A 17526-nucleotide genomic window follows, 5' to 3' on the forward strand; every position below is an offset into this window, starting at 1 on the left:
TTCAAGGATTTGAGCTAACGTGTGTGGATGTTAAGTTAATCTTGCCTCCTCCTCTTCCAACAAAAATCAAGAATTTGTCCACTTTCGGTTGATGTGGGGCTTTTCTGCATCGATCTGCAATTACATCGGGCTATGCGTTTTTATCGATTCTATTGCCGTCAAACGATGCGATGAGATGCGGTGTTTCGAACACCGAGGGGACAAACTCCGTAGGTTTTCGTTCGGGCATCGGCGTGATTTTCGATCCGATTTCTTCGGTCGGCTCTAGCCCGGTTCGATTGCGCGTACCATTTCAAACACCCGATTCAAAGAGAAAATAGGGGGTGGCGAGCGGCGCTTTGCAGGATATGAGCACTTGGGGTCTCTATTTTATTCATCGTGTCACCGATTGGGACAAGATCGATGCAACCTTTTCCAAACTTGGTAAATTGATGAAGTTCTCTTGGCTGATGTTGGGAGTGTTAGTTGTGGTTGGCTCTAATAAAATATCAAAAGCATGGAATAAAGAGATACGCTTGTCGGGATCGATAGGTCTCGATGACACATGATGTTGCGCATGCAATTCGCACACACACCCACCATTTCTTTTTGGAAAAAATCCAAATAAAATCTTAAAGTGTCATCATTTTCTTAAATAAGGGTTTCAAGTGAACCTCATATCAAATATGAATCTGAAGTGTAGCAATTATCTCTAATAAGGAACTGAAGTGGGCAATGTTTTCAAATAAAGACCTAAAATCAATCTCAAATAAGGACATGAAATAAGGGCATTTTAGTCATTTTTTGTCTATTTTCTTTCTTTCATTTTTTCTTTTTTTTGGCTGGTGGTCGGCCTGCGGCGTTGCTCGGATAAGGTTGGGTGAGGGCCACCCTTGCCGGCCACAGGCTAGGCCTGCGAGGGATGGTCTCTCCTTGACGAACAAAGGCCCGCCGTAGGCAAGGGTTGGCTTCGCTTGTGGGGGTGAGGACTTGGGTGAGGGGAGGCCGTTTTTGGGGCCTTGGCCCTCTCCTCCGGTCGGCGGGAGGGCAACCCTAACGCATGTATTTCTTTTCTTTTCTTTTCTTTTTTTTTTTTTAAAATTGTTCATTTACTTTAACTAAAAATTAGGTTAAAATTATATTTTGATAAAAATGCCCTTGACCAGACGGAATGTTTAGCCGATCACCCATAGCCACTTTAGGCCATTATTTGAGACTCGCCATGCCACTTCAGCCCTTCTTTGAAACGATGTTCACTTAGGTCGTTATTAGAGAAAATGAAAACACTTCGAGCATTTATTTAAAATTTTTCCTTTCTTCTTTCCTCTCCCTATGGTCTGGTGTGGCACTCACGTAGATGCAAAGTTCACCTTAGTTTTTAGCAACTTTTCAATAGGACCGAACTTCGGATCCCAAAATCGAAAAAAGAAAGAAATAAAGAAAGAAAGAAAGAAAGAATGGGACACATTCGAACATTCCGACTCTATTAATATATCCCGTAAGGCTTCGTTAATAATAAGACGAAGGACGTGACTATCGACGTTATCATGAGTGAAAGAGGTTGTGATTTGGACATGAATTTATGACCTCCGTATTAAGCAGCTTTTAACCACTCAACAAACTCTTCAAAGAAAGACAGGTTTTAGTAAATTTATACTATAGTTTACGCAGTACTATGTAAGTTGAAATTGTTCCAAGTGGTTCAGAACATCTTTTGTCGTAACGCTTAATCTAAATACATCGTCGTGTACGATTATAATCCCAACTCTCATACATTTAGGTGTGGGATTCAATATTTTGTTTGCGTTTTTGGTCATTACCATTCTATTAGAACACCCGAGTCGATCTACTGAGCGCTTTTTTTCATTTCGAAACTCGATCAACATCGTACGTGCGCGTGACGCCATGTATGGACATATTCACAGGTCCTCACAATTCAATCCATCTCCTTCCCCACCGCACCCATTCACGTTCTTCTCCTCTCGCTCCACAAAACCCTTCATGTAAAACTCGAACCTGTCCGCCGCGCGCTCCGGCACCGACACCAGCACCCGCACCGCTTGAGGCTCCTCCGCGACGGGCAGGAACAGGCAGTACACGTCGCTGGTCAACGGCCCCATGAACGCCGCCTTGCCCTCCCCGAAGTCGACACCCTCGAGCCCTAGGTTCGACCATTGCGATATCACCAAGCTGGCGCTCAGATCCGTCTTCGCCGCCTTGTCCTCCAACGTCTCCAGCGCCGACCTCACGTAGTCCCCATCCACGCGCGACTTGGCCGTCTGCACCAGCTTCACCGCGTCGGCCAGGTTGCTCCCGACGAGGTCCCTCACTTTGGCTGGAGCGCACCCGAGCACGAACCCGTTCCCGTAGTAGCCGTGAGGCAGCTTCGGGTCGAGCCTGTCTCGGACGTTGACGGAGAATAGGAGCTTGACGGCGTGAAGTGATGTCAAGGCAGAGGAGGAGGAGGGATCGACGAGGGACCTGATCCAGGACCGCCACGTGTGGGTGGCGAGGGCCTCGAAGGAGGTGCACTTGAGGGACGGCACGCATTGCCGCTTGAGGCGAAGGATGTCGGGCGGGGTGAAGGTGATGCTCACGGGGATCAACGGCTGGGATTGGAGGTAGCCGTGGATGTCAGGGACGACAGTTTTGTCATTCCAAGAGGGGACGGATCGGGTGTATGCGGAGTGAGGGGAGTTTGTGAGGATAGGGAATTGACGCCTCAACACGTGGCGGCCGTGGAAGGGTAGAACGGGGATGGAGGCGTCCGGCTTTGTGCTGAGGTGGGCCCACGCGTGGAGGAATTGGGAAGTGCCGACGCCGTCGCAAAGGCAGTGGCTGATCGCGGTGCACAGGATCATGCCTCCACAGCGGAGATTGGTCACCTGAAGAAAAAGAAGAAGCGAAGGAAATTAAATAATTTGACCCAAAAAAAAAAAGAAATTAAATAAGACAATGTCCTCAATATATGTCTACCACGTCATTCTCATTGCTATGTACATTAGTTAAATTTAACGTGGGGATAGTATTTATAACTTGTAATCAATCAATAGGAAGAAAACTTGCTAAGAGAGAAAAATCCAGGGCCTTTGTATTTTACTCAGATCCCAGCAATTATCACATGCGAGCGGCGGACATTAGAATTTTCGTGCCTTGACAGAAACGAATCGATAAAAGATCTAAAATACGACCGTGTCGTCGTATAATCGCTAAAACAATCAACCCACATATCAAGAAAGTCTCTATGTTGGAATTCTAAAGAACACGACACGTCTCTCTCCACCTCTCAAATTTGATTCTTCCGACAGCAGCCCTCCAGAATTTTTTTACCGCCATATGCTATGCCACCAACCACGAAAGAAAAGCAAAGCAAAGCCACTGAGTGGATAAAGAGAGAGAAGAGGGTCGCTGTCTTGAAAGGAGTGAGATTAGGGGAGAACACAGCAATCGGGCGCGGGGACGCCACTGAACCCACTCCAATGCCCGCTGTTGTCTTTTTGTCTTCTTTTTTGGTCCACTTCTCATAATGACGACGGTCAGAGAGCGCGAGGCAAAACTATGACAACACTTCTCATAATGACGACGGCTAATCTCCTTTCCCTTTTCCGACCTCGAGCCGAGCCACAGCCGCTACGGACCATATCGAAGAGAGCCCTCGAAGTCTTCGGCAACTGACTCGCCGCTGATGGATTCTGTCCCTTCATTCGCCGAAGTCTTACCGCGAAGCTCGAGCCTAAGGCTCCCGGCCGCCATGGCTGTGGAGCTCGAGCTCGAGCTACGCGGCCATGGCCGCCAGGAGCCGTGGGCTCGAGCTCTTCTGTTGGGGCCGACGTCTTCTCTTCCCCTGGTCGCGAAGCTCGAGCTCGCGGCTCGCGGCCGCCATGGCTGTCGAGCTCGAGAACTCGAGGTCCGCGGCCATGGCGGCCGCGAGCCGCGAGCTCGAGCTCTGCGACGGTGGCCGACGTCTTCTGGGTCTCTGGCCGGGAAGCTGGAGCCCATGGCTCACGACCGCCATGGCCGTGCAGCTCGAGAGCTCGAGCTCCGTGGCCATGGCGGCCACGAGCTGTGCGCTCGAGCTCCTCGCCCATGGTGGCATGAGCTCGTCAGTTGGCGTCCCGGCCGCAAAAGTCGCAGCCGCCATGGCTGTGGAGCTCGAGCTCCGTAGCCATGGTTGCCGACGTCTTCTTGATTTTCCGGTCGAGATGCAACGCGAGAGAGAGACAGTGGAGAGAGAGGAGAGAACTTTCCTTTTTTTTGGCCTTTTATGTGGTGGGACCCTTTTGCGCCACTTGTCACGCACTGAATGGTGGTCTGGGCCACGTCGGATTTCCCACGTCTGCGCTCTCCATCATTTCATTCCGTTTGCTCCGGTGCAGATCTTCTTGTTCTTTAGGAATGGGGGGATATCTTTCCCCTTGGATTCCGATTCACGATGGGTTGTTTTGAGCTCCGAAAACAGAGCAGTAGAAGATGGGTGGGGTTCACATGCAAGTGGAGGAGAGGAAGATGTTGATAGATAACCTAGGAGTAAAAAACTGGAGTTTGATAGATGATGGGAAATCGTGTAATAATTGGTTCCTCTTTGTATGGTTCGTGCTCAATAGCATATCCTGAAATTTTGGTGAATAATGCTATGAAATTATGAATACTAAGACCCGTTCACAAAATCTTGGTATATCGAGTAATGCGGCGGGCTTTGACTGAGCCTGGGACGTGATCTTACTTGGTCTGCAGATCTCTAATTATCTGCAACACCAATTATCGTAACGGTTTCGTAAATCGACGTTGGTACATGCTGGTGTCGCTCGAAAATTTGGCCTACTCTGCGTGCCAGGAAAGCCCGCAGAAAACCGAGACTGAGTGACGACAATACTTTTGGTGAGACAGAGAGACGGAAGACAGAATCCTGAACAGCCTCACCTGAACTACGAGGGGAGGGACACCGAGGAAGCTGGGAGCCTCCACCTTGTACAGGAGCTTCCTCCAGGAACTGTTGGGCCACTCCGAGAGCGCAAGGAACTCATCCACGGTGATGTCCATGGAGGCCTCGGCGAACACAGCGCCTTCTCCGTTGCAATCCACCTCGAGCCTCTGATCGTCATCGCCGCCACCGTCACCGTTTCCGGCGCTCCTCAATCTCCCGGCCAATGGGTAGTAATCCACCAGCGCTTTGGCGAGGGAAGCTTTCAGGGATTCGGGGGGCACAGATTTCCTGAAGAGGTAGAGGTACTTGATGGAGAATCTGAGGAACTTCTGGTCATCGAGGTTGGACAGGGAGAGCGCGTGGTGGGGCGTTGGGCTGCTTGGGGTGATCAGTGTGGGTGGTTTCAGGAGGTGACAATCTGGGAGCTCTTGAGTTGTCGGCATTTTGAGGGTGACTCTGGCTTCTTGTTCTCACAGAGAGAGAGAGAGAGAGATGGGAAAAACAGGGGAAGAAAATGGAGGGTGGTGGGGGGATTTTGTAGAGAGGGGCAAATTCTTGCCTGGGTCCTGTCCTAGTTCAAGATCTATGGTTTTGATAATTGGATTCTACATACTGAATTCTTGATTACAGTATACATATACTAAACTCCTGTCTACTAAATCGACACGTTATAAGTAATATGGTAGGCTGTAAACAGGCTTATATACAAATGGGTCGTCGTCAATATTCAATGCCGGTCCGCCACTAACGTTAACGTTGTTCACATCTATCTACGCTCTCCCCGGGATTCACATCAAGCATGCCTGCACAAAAAGGAGATGCTGCTCGAAAAAGGAGATTGGAGCTGCACATGCCAAGTACACCTTTTTTTGTAAAAAGAGCAACGTGCGGTCTCCCCATGTTACGGCCCATCCCCGTGCCCATTAGCTCTCGCATGGTGATCACAAGACCAAGAGAAGAATGTATCATCCACATAACCGTGACCGAGCAGCCCAGCGATTCGGATTTGTCGTCTTTTGATTGGTCCTACTGCCCTTTACTTGTCTGTGATAACGCGACTATGTTCACGGTTTCTGCTGTCGTATTGGATTGCAATGTCGTCAAATGAACATAAGATCAGATGCGTAAAAGATGCACTGTAAGGAGGGAGCTCTCAGACCGTTCCCTCCTCCCCTCTGGCGAAAGCACGGTCCATTCGGATCGAATCCTGAAAAGGGTATCTTCCTATTTGCTGTCGGGTTGCTTTCGTTTCACGACCATGCTCGCCAATGAATTTCGTCGACTTCGTAAGGCAGCGAATCATCGCGTAAAGCCGTCGACTCTCAGATGCTTCGAGAATTAAGTCATCTTCACGACATTTTCCCTCCTCATCTGGATCAAAATCCGTACCGACCAAGTGATTATTAGCACGAACGAGAAGTATCTATCGCTCTTTATGCAGCATCTATGCCCAAGTTAGTCCATGAACTCGAGCTTCGGATGATTGGAAAGGCATCGCTCGATTCCCACTGTCGGCACCAGGTAGTCAAGGTAAAGAAACTCCAGGAACACTTGAACTCGTTGCAGAAATGACCGAGCAGAATTATATTCCAAAGAGAAGGCACTGAATCAAGCATCCAATTCCTAATGCAGATTATTGGTGAAGTTGGCTTGGTTAGAGAGCAGAGCATGTCAGGCTACTACATCACACTTTCCCTTAGTTTTATAAAGCATACGTCAGTTGAACAATGAACATGCATATCGCCATACTTTCGGTTCTATTCGGTCAGCCTTTTGGCTTTTGGGATCAACATGTTCACTTTCGCATCTGCTTCTTCATTTTTTTTCCTTTCTTTTTTCTGCAGTTATGCCGAAGCAATGGTCGGATTAATTCGGTTCTTCGCTCTTTTCTCGTGGCCGAACAGGAGATAAGTGGGATCCGATTCCCACTTAACCACATCTTCGTGGAGCACCATAAAGGAAAGTGGGAGTCGACAATGGAATCGATGTATCGATATCGAATTCGCACTCAGTCCCAGTCCTGCACGGTATTGGGCCTATTGGCTAAGCATATAACAGCAGCATGAGCCGTATACATCAGAAGCAGGAATTAGATTAATTCAGCTCATTTGTTCCCTTTCATTTTACAGGCTGAATTGGAAATAAGGCAGGATCAGATTCTGCCTGGTAACCATCTCAGATCCAAGGCATGAGAAACATCTCGTCCAAAATGCAACCCGATATTTCAATGCTGTGTTCTCTCCGGTCCCACTTGCACAATAACTTGAAGCAGCGACAGAGCTCCCGAAACACGAGTGCAAGAGCAGCCGAGAAGTAGCATGGAATAGAGAGCTCGAAGAATTCGTTCCTGTACGACATGGAGCGAAGAAACCGAAATCTCGCATGCAGGGTTCAGATATGCTGTATATCTCACCTACTATGGCGTTATAGGATGGTATCGCCTATCAAATTCTGCCTGGTCTCATGGTCTGGGCCTACTTTGACGCATCTGCTTAAGGCGAATACCACTTGTAAAAGTTCCTAAAAAGGAAGATCTAGTGGTACTGTATCCTCTGGACTGGATCAAGCTGGCTATCCCAGGCATCAAGCGACAATCCATAGGGAGATTTTTCCGGGCATTTAGAGTTTGACGCGGAGCAATGGCAGTGGCGAACTTTGAATCCTCTCGTTGTGCTCTCGGTCCTTTGCCGATCGTTCACGAGGCTTCCAAATGTTCGATTCAGGCTGCCGATGTTACATTATTGCTAACATAGAGATGGTAAGGATGAAGTTTTCTTAGAGCGTGACTGCCTTGGGGTCCTAATTCCTCGTACATGGAGACGGCTATCTATCTCTCGAGCTCGGGATGAAACGCGAGACCTAAGCTAACTTTTGAGATATGATTCGATTGAATTGGATTAGCCAATCTCCTGAGTTAGTGTTCACTACATCCTGAAGCCGAATCTTCCTTCTTTTATGCTTGTGAAACTCAACAATAAGTGACAACACCATTTGCCAAAGCAAGACATGTGCCTGCCGAATTGCGGGTCATCTTCATTTTTTTCCGAATGAATCTGTCCGCTTAAAGAACGACAATACCTCCACTGTCTTCCTATCTGGCATCTACATCGCTAGCGGACAGAAGCGCTGCAACGCTCGTCAGGCTCGGATTTACCGATATTCATGACCCGGCATTTTGATCGGTGGCTGCTTGAGCCGAAGATCGGAATATGAACTGCTAGACAAGACAGAAGGAACACTCGGGATTCGGCCTGAGAACAATCTGCATTTCCACATTCTGGAAGTTTCAACCATGAAAGCAGCCATTGCCGCGGCCTCGGCGCAAGCGGGAAGAGCTGTGCAAAGTCCATTAGCGTCTCCAACGCCGATTTCAGACAAAGCATTGCATTGTGTTTCTATCGCATCCGCTACACATACGATTAAACGATCGGGTAGGAATTCGATCCGATGAGAAAGGTCCTTTTCGTCGGGGCAATGGAGGGACGCGTAAGTTTGCCCGGATGAAGCATGACATTTTCAACATGGAACTTAGACTTCGCGGGACGAAGCAATCAATGTTTTGGACCAAACCGAGGGTCAAAATCACATCACAGTATGTCTAAGCATGACGTCTAGAAGTTATTTATCTTCGTCGGGGCAATGGAGGGACGCGTAAGTTTGCCCGGATGAAGCATGACATTTTCAACATGGAACTTAGACTTCGCGGGACGAAGCAATCAATGTTTTGGACCAAACCGAGGGTCAAAATCACATCACAGTATGTCTAAGCATGACGTCTAGAAGTTATTTATCTTCGCGTGCATATGTAATCAAAGCATGACTTCTAGAAGTTATTCATCTCCCCAGTATATTACATATCCTGAACCCTTTTTTGTGATATGAAAAACTTCCAACTATGCTCATTGTGACATATTTACACTGAATTTTTCTTGAACTTGTAATTATGCGATACATTTACCCTCCATTAAAATTTCATCGGACGATTTTCCAATCGAAACAATATCGTTTTCAGTGACATGTCAACACCGATTGCCTTTTGGCGTCCATGCAGGAAGATTATTAACGATGCTTTTCGACATAACCTTAGAGAGTGAATGCGTCACGCGGATATAAATTTAAAACTTTTTGGCATCGTGAAAAGGAAAAAGTTTAGGATAAATATATCCGGTAAATATACATCGAGGTTCTTTGGTAGATTTTTCGCTTCCTTTCCTTTTTAAGACTTTAACCTTCCTTCTACCCCTCTAAAAAAATAAAGAAAAAGGGGGGAAAAAATAGTAATTTTGGCCGATACAAGATAGTGTCCTGCAAGAATCCAACAGCTCATGGAAGAATATGCCCCTCTTATCCACAACGTCGTTCAGGCGACGGTGACGACCGCGAAACCACAACCTCCCCCCCCACCTCTCGACGCCGTCGTTTCGGCTTACGAAAGCCATGTGATTTTCCTTTCTTCCACCTCCGACCCTATCCAGCGGAAAAAAAAAGAGAATCGCCATGCCGGAAGCAGGACCCACAGACAAGTAAAAAAATCTGTTGCAGTTGCATTAGCAATGCCCGCGTGTTAGGCCCTGAAGAAGTAAGTGCCTTAATCGCAATAGAAGGTGAAAAAAAAAAAAAGCCAGGAATCACCCGTTTCTTGATAAACAATGATTGCTCTTCTTTCCGTCGCTGGTCTTTGCTTGCTGGGTCTAATCGCGACGAGATAACGAATCTGATTTGAAAGTCCTCCTTTTGTTTAGATTAGATCCATGGAGCTCAGCGCTTGACAGACCTTACCCTCGTAAGAGACAGATCCCGATGCGTTAGTGGAATGATCGCGTGAAGTTGCGGTCTTAGCACCTTGTTCCCGTCGGAGTTCTTGTAGGAACGAGAGCTTTGGGGCTGCGTAGGGTTGGGAAGTCGACGAGTTGCGTCTGCTCGGAGCAAGACCGAGCGGGATCCGATGATGGGTCGAAGCAAGATTGACTTCGTTCTTTGAACTTGCTTCGAAGACCGCATAAAGAGTAAGTTTTTTTTCCTTTCTTCTTTTTTTAGGCTCTTCTTGGTATGAGCTTTTGGATTCGCTTCTGAATCGGCGAATCCGCTGGTTAGACGTTAATTTTTGTTTTGAACTGAAGCTTGGGATTTAGAAGTGAAGCACGGGTTGGTACAGAACCAATAGAAAGTTCAAGGGTTCGCGGGGATGGATTTGCAATTTTTTTAGCATTATCATGTAATAGTAATCGTCAAAATTTCTTCACTAATCACGGTCTTTTGCAATTTGCTATAACTGCGGTATTCCTAATTTGGTGCTCTCGTTCCTCACTCTTTCTGCGTTTCATGTGATCGCAAGTCTGCTGAGCATCAGCACATTATCTTTAGTATTAATGAAATAGAATGGACAAAGATAACATTTTTTCCTCCGTTAGAAAAAGCTGCATTTTTGTGCTGAAATCAAAGGGCTTCTGTGTTTCCTTCTAGTGTCCGGGTTAATGTGTTGTCTTGATATCATCTGCATTTAGATTTGCCTTAATGGACCCTGTGTTTTTCTTGTTGAATTATGTTCTCTTCTGGCTGAGTAGGAGATAAACTTGTGTGGTGCTATTAATCCAGAATTTATGATTTTGAATGCTTCTTTACAAGCGGCTTGAACATGAAGTTCATTTAGCAGACTAGGGGGGTTCATTGAATATGATATAACTCGCTGATGAGTGGTTATTACATGAGAATCAAACACTTTCAGGAGCTAAGCTAAAGATGTCCGATTTCACATAATGTAGTATCGCTCCTAGCTTCCAACGTATATGGCGGAGCAGAGATGCATTTGTCTCCAGATTTTAAAGTGGTTCCTAGTTTATGACTTGCTTTACATGCCATTGTCCCTAGAGGTCATTTTGCATACCACTTTCTCAGGATTCCTTCTAAGTGAGAATTAACATGTTTTGACTATCCATGCTTGGCTTGCAGGCAAATGGCAACACCAGTTGAGCCACCAAATGGGGTTTATTCCAAGGGAAAGCACTATTACTCGATGTGGCAGACCTTGTTTGAGATTGACACAAAGTACGTGCCCATCAAGCCCATTGGCCGAGGAGCCTATGGCATTGTTTGCTCTTCTGTGAACAGAGAAACCAATGAGAAGGTGGCGATAAAGAAGATACACAATGCCTTCGAGAATAGGGTTGATGCGCTAAGAACTTTGCGCGAGATAAAGCTTCTCAGGCATCTTCGGCATGAGAATGTCATCGCTCTGAATGACGTCATGATGCCTATCCAAAGGAACAGTTTCAAAGATGTCTATCTGGTGTATGAGCTCATGGACACAGATCTGCACCAGATTATCAAATCCTCTCAGACACTTACGAATGACCACTGCCAATATTTCCTCTTCCAGGTATCATTTTGTAATATGTTACTTTGTCATGGCAGAATTATTGAGATGTTGAAAGTTCATGGACATCACATAAAGTTTAGTTTTTGTTTGCATCTTCACTAAAAGCAAATTTGTTGCCTTGGGCATCTTGAGATGGACATATTACCACCATTGTGATTTGCACTTTGTCCAGTAAGTGGCTCCCTAGGTTTTTATTATCATGTGGAATTTGCAAATTTTGTCGTACGGTAAGTATGAGGTTGTGGAAGTTAACAGTGGCCTGTTTTTAGTCTTCTGTCACCGTTCATATTATGATAGTCATCTGTCTTTTTGGCTGGCTTCATGGGCGTACTAAGTTTGACCTCACAACAAGTTAGGTTGGAGAATGAGGTTGTGGCGACTGGATTTGGCATCCACAGACTTTTTCTCGGTTTGCTGGATCACTCCTGTCTTGAATATCCACCTCAACACTGTTTACTACTCAGTCTTAAGGTGCTTCTTGGCTGCGGTGATAACTTGCTTTGTCAAAACCCAGAAAGTCCAATGCAATCAACGAAAGTCTTATGCGCTTGATAACCACATATCTTCTAGTTTTGCCACAATGACGCACAGATACTATTGCCCAGGGCCATTGGTTTTGTGTTAGTTAACTGCTGCATGGGAAATTATTTTTACATTTTTAGTCGGTTGAAAATCCATTTTGGGCTGCTGGTTTTGTCTACTTCTATCTGTAAGGTCAATGTAAGGCTTAGATGAGTCCACAAGCCAGATGATTTAGTTGGGAAAATGGTTTTAGCCTCATGTCTCTGAGGTATACTGGAGAGACCAACACAAGTATGACTTGTCTGGGACTACTTTCCTGTAGCGTTCTGGAGTTTTCTTAACAGGGTAGGCTTAAATTTCCCTCTCTAGCACTTCTGCACCTACTGTAGTCTAGCCTTAAATGCCTCCTCAGTGCATCAAAACATTGTTAAACTGTAAGAGATGAACTTAAGCCAAGTGATCGCTCTGACTTCTTGAGTTTATGTACAAGATATTTGACAACTTGTTTTACTTCTCTGAATTTTGTAAAAGAAATAGCAATCTTCGTGTTGAAAAATGCACATGCATAGTTTGTGCAACCTGTTTATGCCGAGGCAAATTGAGGGGAGGAAGAATCACTTAACTCCTAAATCTTACTGTTTAATTGACAATTTGTAAATGTCGTTATGCTACTTGCTCTTCTTTTATCTAGTATGGATTTAATCACATAGTAAAAATTAGCCGTCCAAATATTTCTTTTGATTGTCTTATAATGAGTTCGTTGATTACTGATGATTGTATGAAGGTAAACTGCCAATCCGATAATCTTTTCCTTCTCTCGTGTGATTTGCACCCTTGTACTTTCAAATTCACAGTTGCTCCGAGGCTTGAAGTACCTACATTCAGCGAACATTCTCCACCGAGACTTGAAGCCCGGGAACCTTCTCATCAATGCAAACTGTGACCTCAAGATCTGCGATTTCGGGCTGGCACGAACTAGCAATGGGAAGGGACAGTTCATGACTGAATATGTGGTCACTCGCTGGTACCGGGCCCCGGAACTTCTTCTGTGCTGCGACAACTACGGGACATCCATCGATGTGTGGTCTGTCGGATGTATCTTTGCCGAGCTTCTCGGTCGCAAGCCATTATTCCCTGGTACCGAGTGCCTTAACCAACTCAAACTGATCATCAATGTACTCGGCAGCCAAAGAGAGGAGGATATCGAATTTATCGACAACCCAAAGGCAAGAAAGTTTATAAAGTCTCTCCCGCATTCCCCTGGGACTGCATTATCCCGTCTTTACCCTAATGCAGATCCTCTGGCTATTGATCTCCTGCAAAAGATGCTCATTTTCGACCCATCGAAGCGCATCGGTGTCACTGAGGCTCTCCAACACCCGTACATGTCGCCGCTGTATGATCCGAACTCTAATCCTCCTGCACATGTTCCCATCGACTTAGATGTCGATGAAGATCTGGAGGAAGAGATGATAAGGGAGATGATGTGGAAGGAAATGCTCCATTACCATCCAGAAGTCGCTGTTGGCAATCTAGAGTTGTACTCTTAAGCATTCTTCAGTTGTGTTACCTTGCCCGCTCTTTGTTAAGGTACTTCATCACGATGCTGCTGTACTTCATTACGATGGTTCTGTAGTTTCTTTTAACATATAGGCTAGCTTTTCCTCTTTTTCCGGAGAGGGTTTAAAATAATTTGCAGGAATCATGCATAAGAAGTTCTTATCGTAAAAATGCATGATTGAGCAAGTGTCATCTTTGTTCTTCACTATGTCCGGTTGAGAATCATGTACTAGGTTTCCTATCTAACCTGTAAATAGCCTTATTTCTATGAGACTTCAGACTTGTTGTAAAATTATATGAGATGGTTGAGGATGCTTTTATAACATCCAGGTTGGACGTAATAAGAGTACTTTTAAAGCTGTAACGACTGTATGTTTATTGTGCTTCATTTGTCCACGGCTTTTTTTTTTTTTTTGGGGGGGGGTCATAGTCCAATAGTCCACTGGCATTTAGATCAGTGCACTGTTGAATATCTGATTATGTTATACGATATGCTGGCAGTTGGGACTAAAATGCATTCTCTCTGTTTGGTCTATGCTTTTAGATTTCCGAGTGTCAATGCACCTGCAACTCCATTGAAAGTGTTATCCATCTGTTCATGTAGCTAGGTATGATATACATAGCAACTTTTACAGCATCCATTCAAGTGATCGTTTCTCCTGCCTTTCTTTCTTAGTGCCAGGCAAAGACTTCTTCAAATTCACGTACAATCCCTAGGGTTCTCTCTCCGTTCATGCCCATTTAATGTTGTGAAAAGCCCTTGCATAGAGCGAAGTAGCCACCTGCTACGTGAAAAGGAAAATCAATGATGCCAAACTTTCACTCACTCTATCCACATCTAGCTAGCTCATCAACCAGTAGAACCTTTCCTGGATACTTTCCTACTTGCCCCCAACCTTTCCCCGAGTTTATCCAACCTTTATCATGTCTATCAAGCAAAATCAGAGGTCTCATTGTTAACATCAATGCCCCATTTATGTCAAGAATATCCATGTCCTCTGTTATGCCTGGTGAAGTTGCTAACTGTTACCTGATATACATGAAGCTTCCAGAGCATAAGAGAATGTACTGTAAAGGCATTCATACGGTCAACGTGTTTAGATAAGGGTCGGTACCTAAATACAAACAAGCCTGTTCAGGACTAGGAAATTTTGGATTAAAGCAGCCATTAGTGGACCATTTAGACTTAAGAGATGCTTTGTTTGGTTGCTTTTCCATGACAGATTCGATGCAATGGGGAACGCACAAGCACTGTTGAATTTGTTTGTTTATGTATCTTTGGCTCTCCTTTGAATTTCAACTCTTGTCTTTTCCGCTTTTAATCCGTCTGTGAGTGGAATTTGAATGTTTAATCCACCACGTTTAGAGCAAGATTCTGTTTTTATCATTCTTAATTAGCTGAAAAGCAAGTGTACACTGTCCTTGTGAGATGTATGTCTGAGGTACTTGTCGTGGAGTCCGCCGGCGGGAATTTGATGCGCTCTCTCAAGATATTCGGTGTGTGGCAGAGGGATTTTTATCGATGATGTCACGTCAGCATGTGACATGAGTGTTTGATGAAACTCTTCTTTAGCCACGGATTTTCCGAAAGCATAACCTTTGCCTATGGGATTATTGCTCGCTAAGGGAGCACAGAGAATTCTAGAGGGGCGGAATATTGGTTGTCTTCCGACGAAGGCAACTCGAGGGATCAGATGAATTCGATATGAACTTGTTACGACCTGTGTCACGATACATGTACGCTCTTTATAAGCAACTAGAGATGCTTGTGACCCAAAGAATCGTTATAGTTATGTAACACTGCCAAATCACCTTTCGAGATCACGGAAATATTCTTTCCACAATCCAGCGAATCGGAAAAAGGCAGGCTCGACATGGAACATTTCGTTTATGGATCATCGTCGAAAATGTTAGTATTCAGACCAATACATCAATATGATGAGACGGAAGGAGTGAAGGTTTAGGGGTGGTGAGACACGGATGAAATTTAAGACTTATTAAGTGGTGTGGGTGCTCTAGAATTGTCAAGGAAGATAGAAAAAGAAAAGTGTTTTGAGGGCAGATACGCTTTTTTTTTTTGCTTTTGCTTGCCGGTTCTAAAAGCAAAGCATGCATGCCATGCATGGTGCGTGTACGGGTGACTTTGGCTTGTCCCTCTTCTTTAATTGCGCAGAGCAGACTAGACCAACGACCAAAGCACCCAACCATGTGTACTCGAGAGAGAGAGATACGAGATATGAGTTATAACATGGCAGGTAGTAATGGATGATTCGGCCGGCCAACATTAAGGTGTAGAATTTTTTGGCCTAAAGAAAAAAAAATAGAGGAGGAGACTTCCGGGTCGATGCATTTCATATCCGGAGCCGAAGGCCCGCTTGAATTACAGCAACTGTCTGCAAACCACTCTCGGTCAGGGCCACTTGCACGGACGAAAAATCTATACTTTAATCAATTCGTGAGACTTGCAAGGCAATATTTATTTATTTTGTGGTCAGAACTTGCATGGCACTTTGCCAGTATCATTAGATCTCTTCACGTGCACACGCCTGAATTATTGAAAAGAAAAGGGAAGGAGGAGGAGGAGGAGGAGGAGGAGGAGGGATCCCCTGTGCTTGGTCGTGGTACAGGAATAGATACACACTTTTTTTTTGTCAAAAGAAAAACGTCATTTATACCGTAATAATAGTTCGAGAGTTACATATTGCAAGACTAGCAAATTCCGAACAACTTCCGAACAAAACAGAAACCTGAAAATAAATAACAAAGCACAATCCGCAGTTAGAAGCACACTCTCATCTCTCTCGTTCTTATCAAGAATTGGAATTGTGTTTGGACTAGAATGTAATTCCAATGGGAAATGACGGTAAATCTGGTGAGAGGCAAAGGCATGCGCGAGGGCTTTTGGGCAACCAACCGTAGTGAAAAGGGGCAAAAGAGAAAGTGAGAAGATGGACAAGAGCGATGTGACGGAGGACTCACATGCAAAGGGATTGTTGCTTCGCCGATATCGGGCATGTCTCCTCTCATGTAGAAGCATCTCCGCCGTTTCATTCCCTTTCCCAAAAGCCGTAAAGTGGGTCCCACTCTCCCCGTCCCGACTAGACAAACCGACCACCCTTTCTCTCTCTCTCGTTCGAAGTTTCTTCTGTGTACTAAAAGGATGTGAACTCGCTCTATATAAGCTCAATATGAGATTCACATGATCTGATAAGCGAGATGGAATGAGCTCACATGATCTCTCTCTCATGTATTATCTGGGCATTGCCACCTAGTTTGGCAAATGAGAAGATTTAAGTTATGAGGGCAAGCCAAGAAATTTCACAAAATCTCAAACTTCGGGAGCGAGATGTAGAAATTTGATAAGAAACTTCTAAGGTAAGTTACGACAATGATGAGTTAAGAAATGGGATCATGACACAAATGGTTTCTAAACTTTGTTTCAATATGCAATGTGATATCTGAACTCTTAATTTGATCAATATGATTCCTAAACTTTAGCTCGATATACAATGTAATCTTTGAACTTTTAATTTGACAAACATGTCCCCTAAACTTTTAAAACATGTTCAACTTAGTCCATAAATTATAAGAAAGTGTTCATTGTAGTCATTCCCTTAATTCAAGTTCAAGGATGACTTTGAATATTTTCTTATAATTTAGGGACTAAGTTAAATATGTTTCGAAAGCTCGAGGATCACATTTAACAAATTGAAAATTCATATAACACATTGCATATTGAGCAAAAGTTCAAGGATCATATTGACAAATTTAATAGTTCATGGATCACATTGCACATTAAGCCAAAGTTCAATGACTATTTGTGTCATTTTTCCTTAAGAAACTTCACAAAATCCTAACTTTGAGAGCGAGATGTAGAAATTTCGTAAGAAAGTTCCTAACGTGCGACCATCAAAGAGGAAAATCATCCGGAGCACCTAAAGCTTAGGGGGCGACGATCATCATTGGCCTCCTTCGGGGCCGCCTACGGCCTCCGGTGCCGTTGGTGGCGGATCAACGTCGCCCTCGGCCTCCAGACATGCTCCATTGCCATGTGAAATTTTTTCCACATATAAGAAATTTTTTTGGAGCTTAGGCAAAGCGTGATCATGTGTGGGTCCAAAATCGGGGAGAATCTTTTCCTTAGGTAAAAGCTTACACCTATCAC

The 17526-nt window shown here is 44.9% G+C and overlaps 2 protein-coding genes across 2 annotated transcripts; one reads left to right on the forward strand and one right to left on the reverse strand.

Moving 5' to 3' along the window:
- Positions 1 to 1785: 1785 nt before the first annotated feature.
- On the reverse strand, positions 1786 to 5553 carry LOC115738760 (alcohol acyltransferase 9). The gene is made up of 2 exons (XM_030671484.2): positions 4900 to 5553; positions 1786 to 2864 (listed from the first exon to the last, which is right to left on the reverse strand). The coding sequence occupies exons 1-2, from the start codon at positions 5344 to 5346 to the stop codon at positions 1899 to 1901; spliced, it is 1413 nt and encodes a 470-aa protein (XP_030527344.2). The 5' UTR covers positions 5347 to 5553; the 3' UTR covers positions 1786 to 1898.
- Positions 5554 to 9516: 3963 nt separating this feature from the next.
- Positions 9517 to 13725, forward strand: LOC115738661 (mitogen-activated protein kinase homolog 1). The gene is made up of 3 exons (XM_030671350.2): positions 9517 to 9909; positions 10853 to 11279; positions 12656 to 13725. Exons 2-3 carry the CDS (start codon positions 10857 to 10859, stop codon positions 13349 to 13351), a joined length of 1119 nt encoding a protein of 372 aa, XP_030527210.1. The 5' UTR covers positions 9517 to 9909; positions 10853 to 10856; the 3' UTR covers positions 13352 to 13725.
- The last annotated feature ends 3801 nt before the right edge of the window (positions 13726 to 17526 follow it).

This window comes from Rhodamnia argentea, chromosome 2 (assembly GCF_020921035.1).
Source record: "Rhodamnia argentea isolate NSW1041297 chromosome 2, ASM2092103v1, whole genome shotgun sequence".
In the NCBI taxonomy this organism is placed as follows: Eukaryota; Viridiplantae; Streptophyta; class Magnoliopsida; order Myrtales; family Myrtaceae; genus Rhodamnia; species Rhodamnia argentea.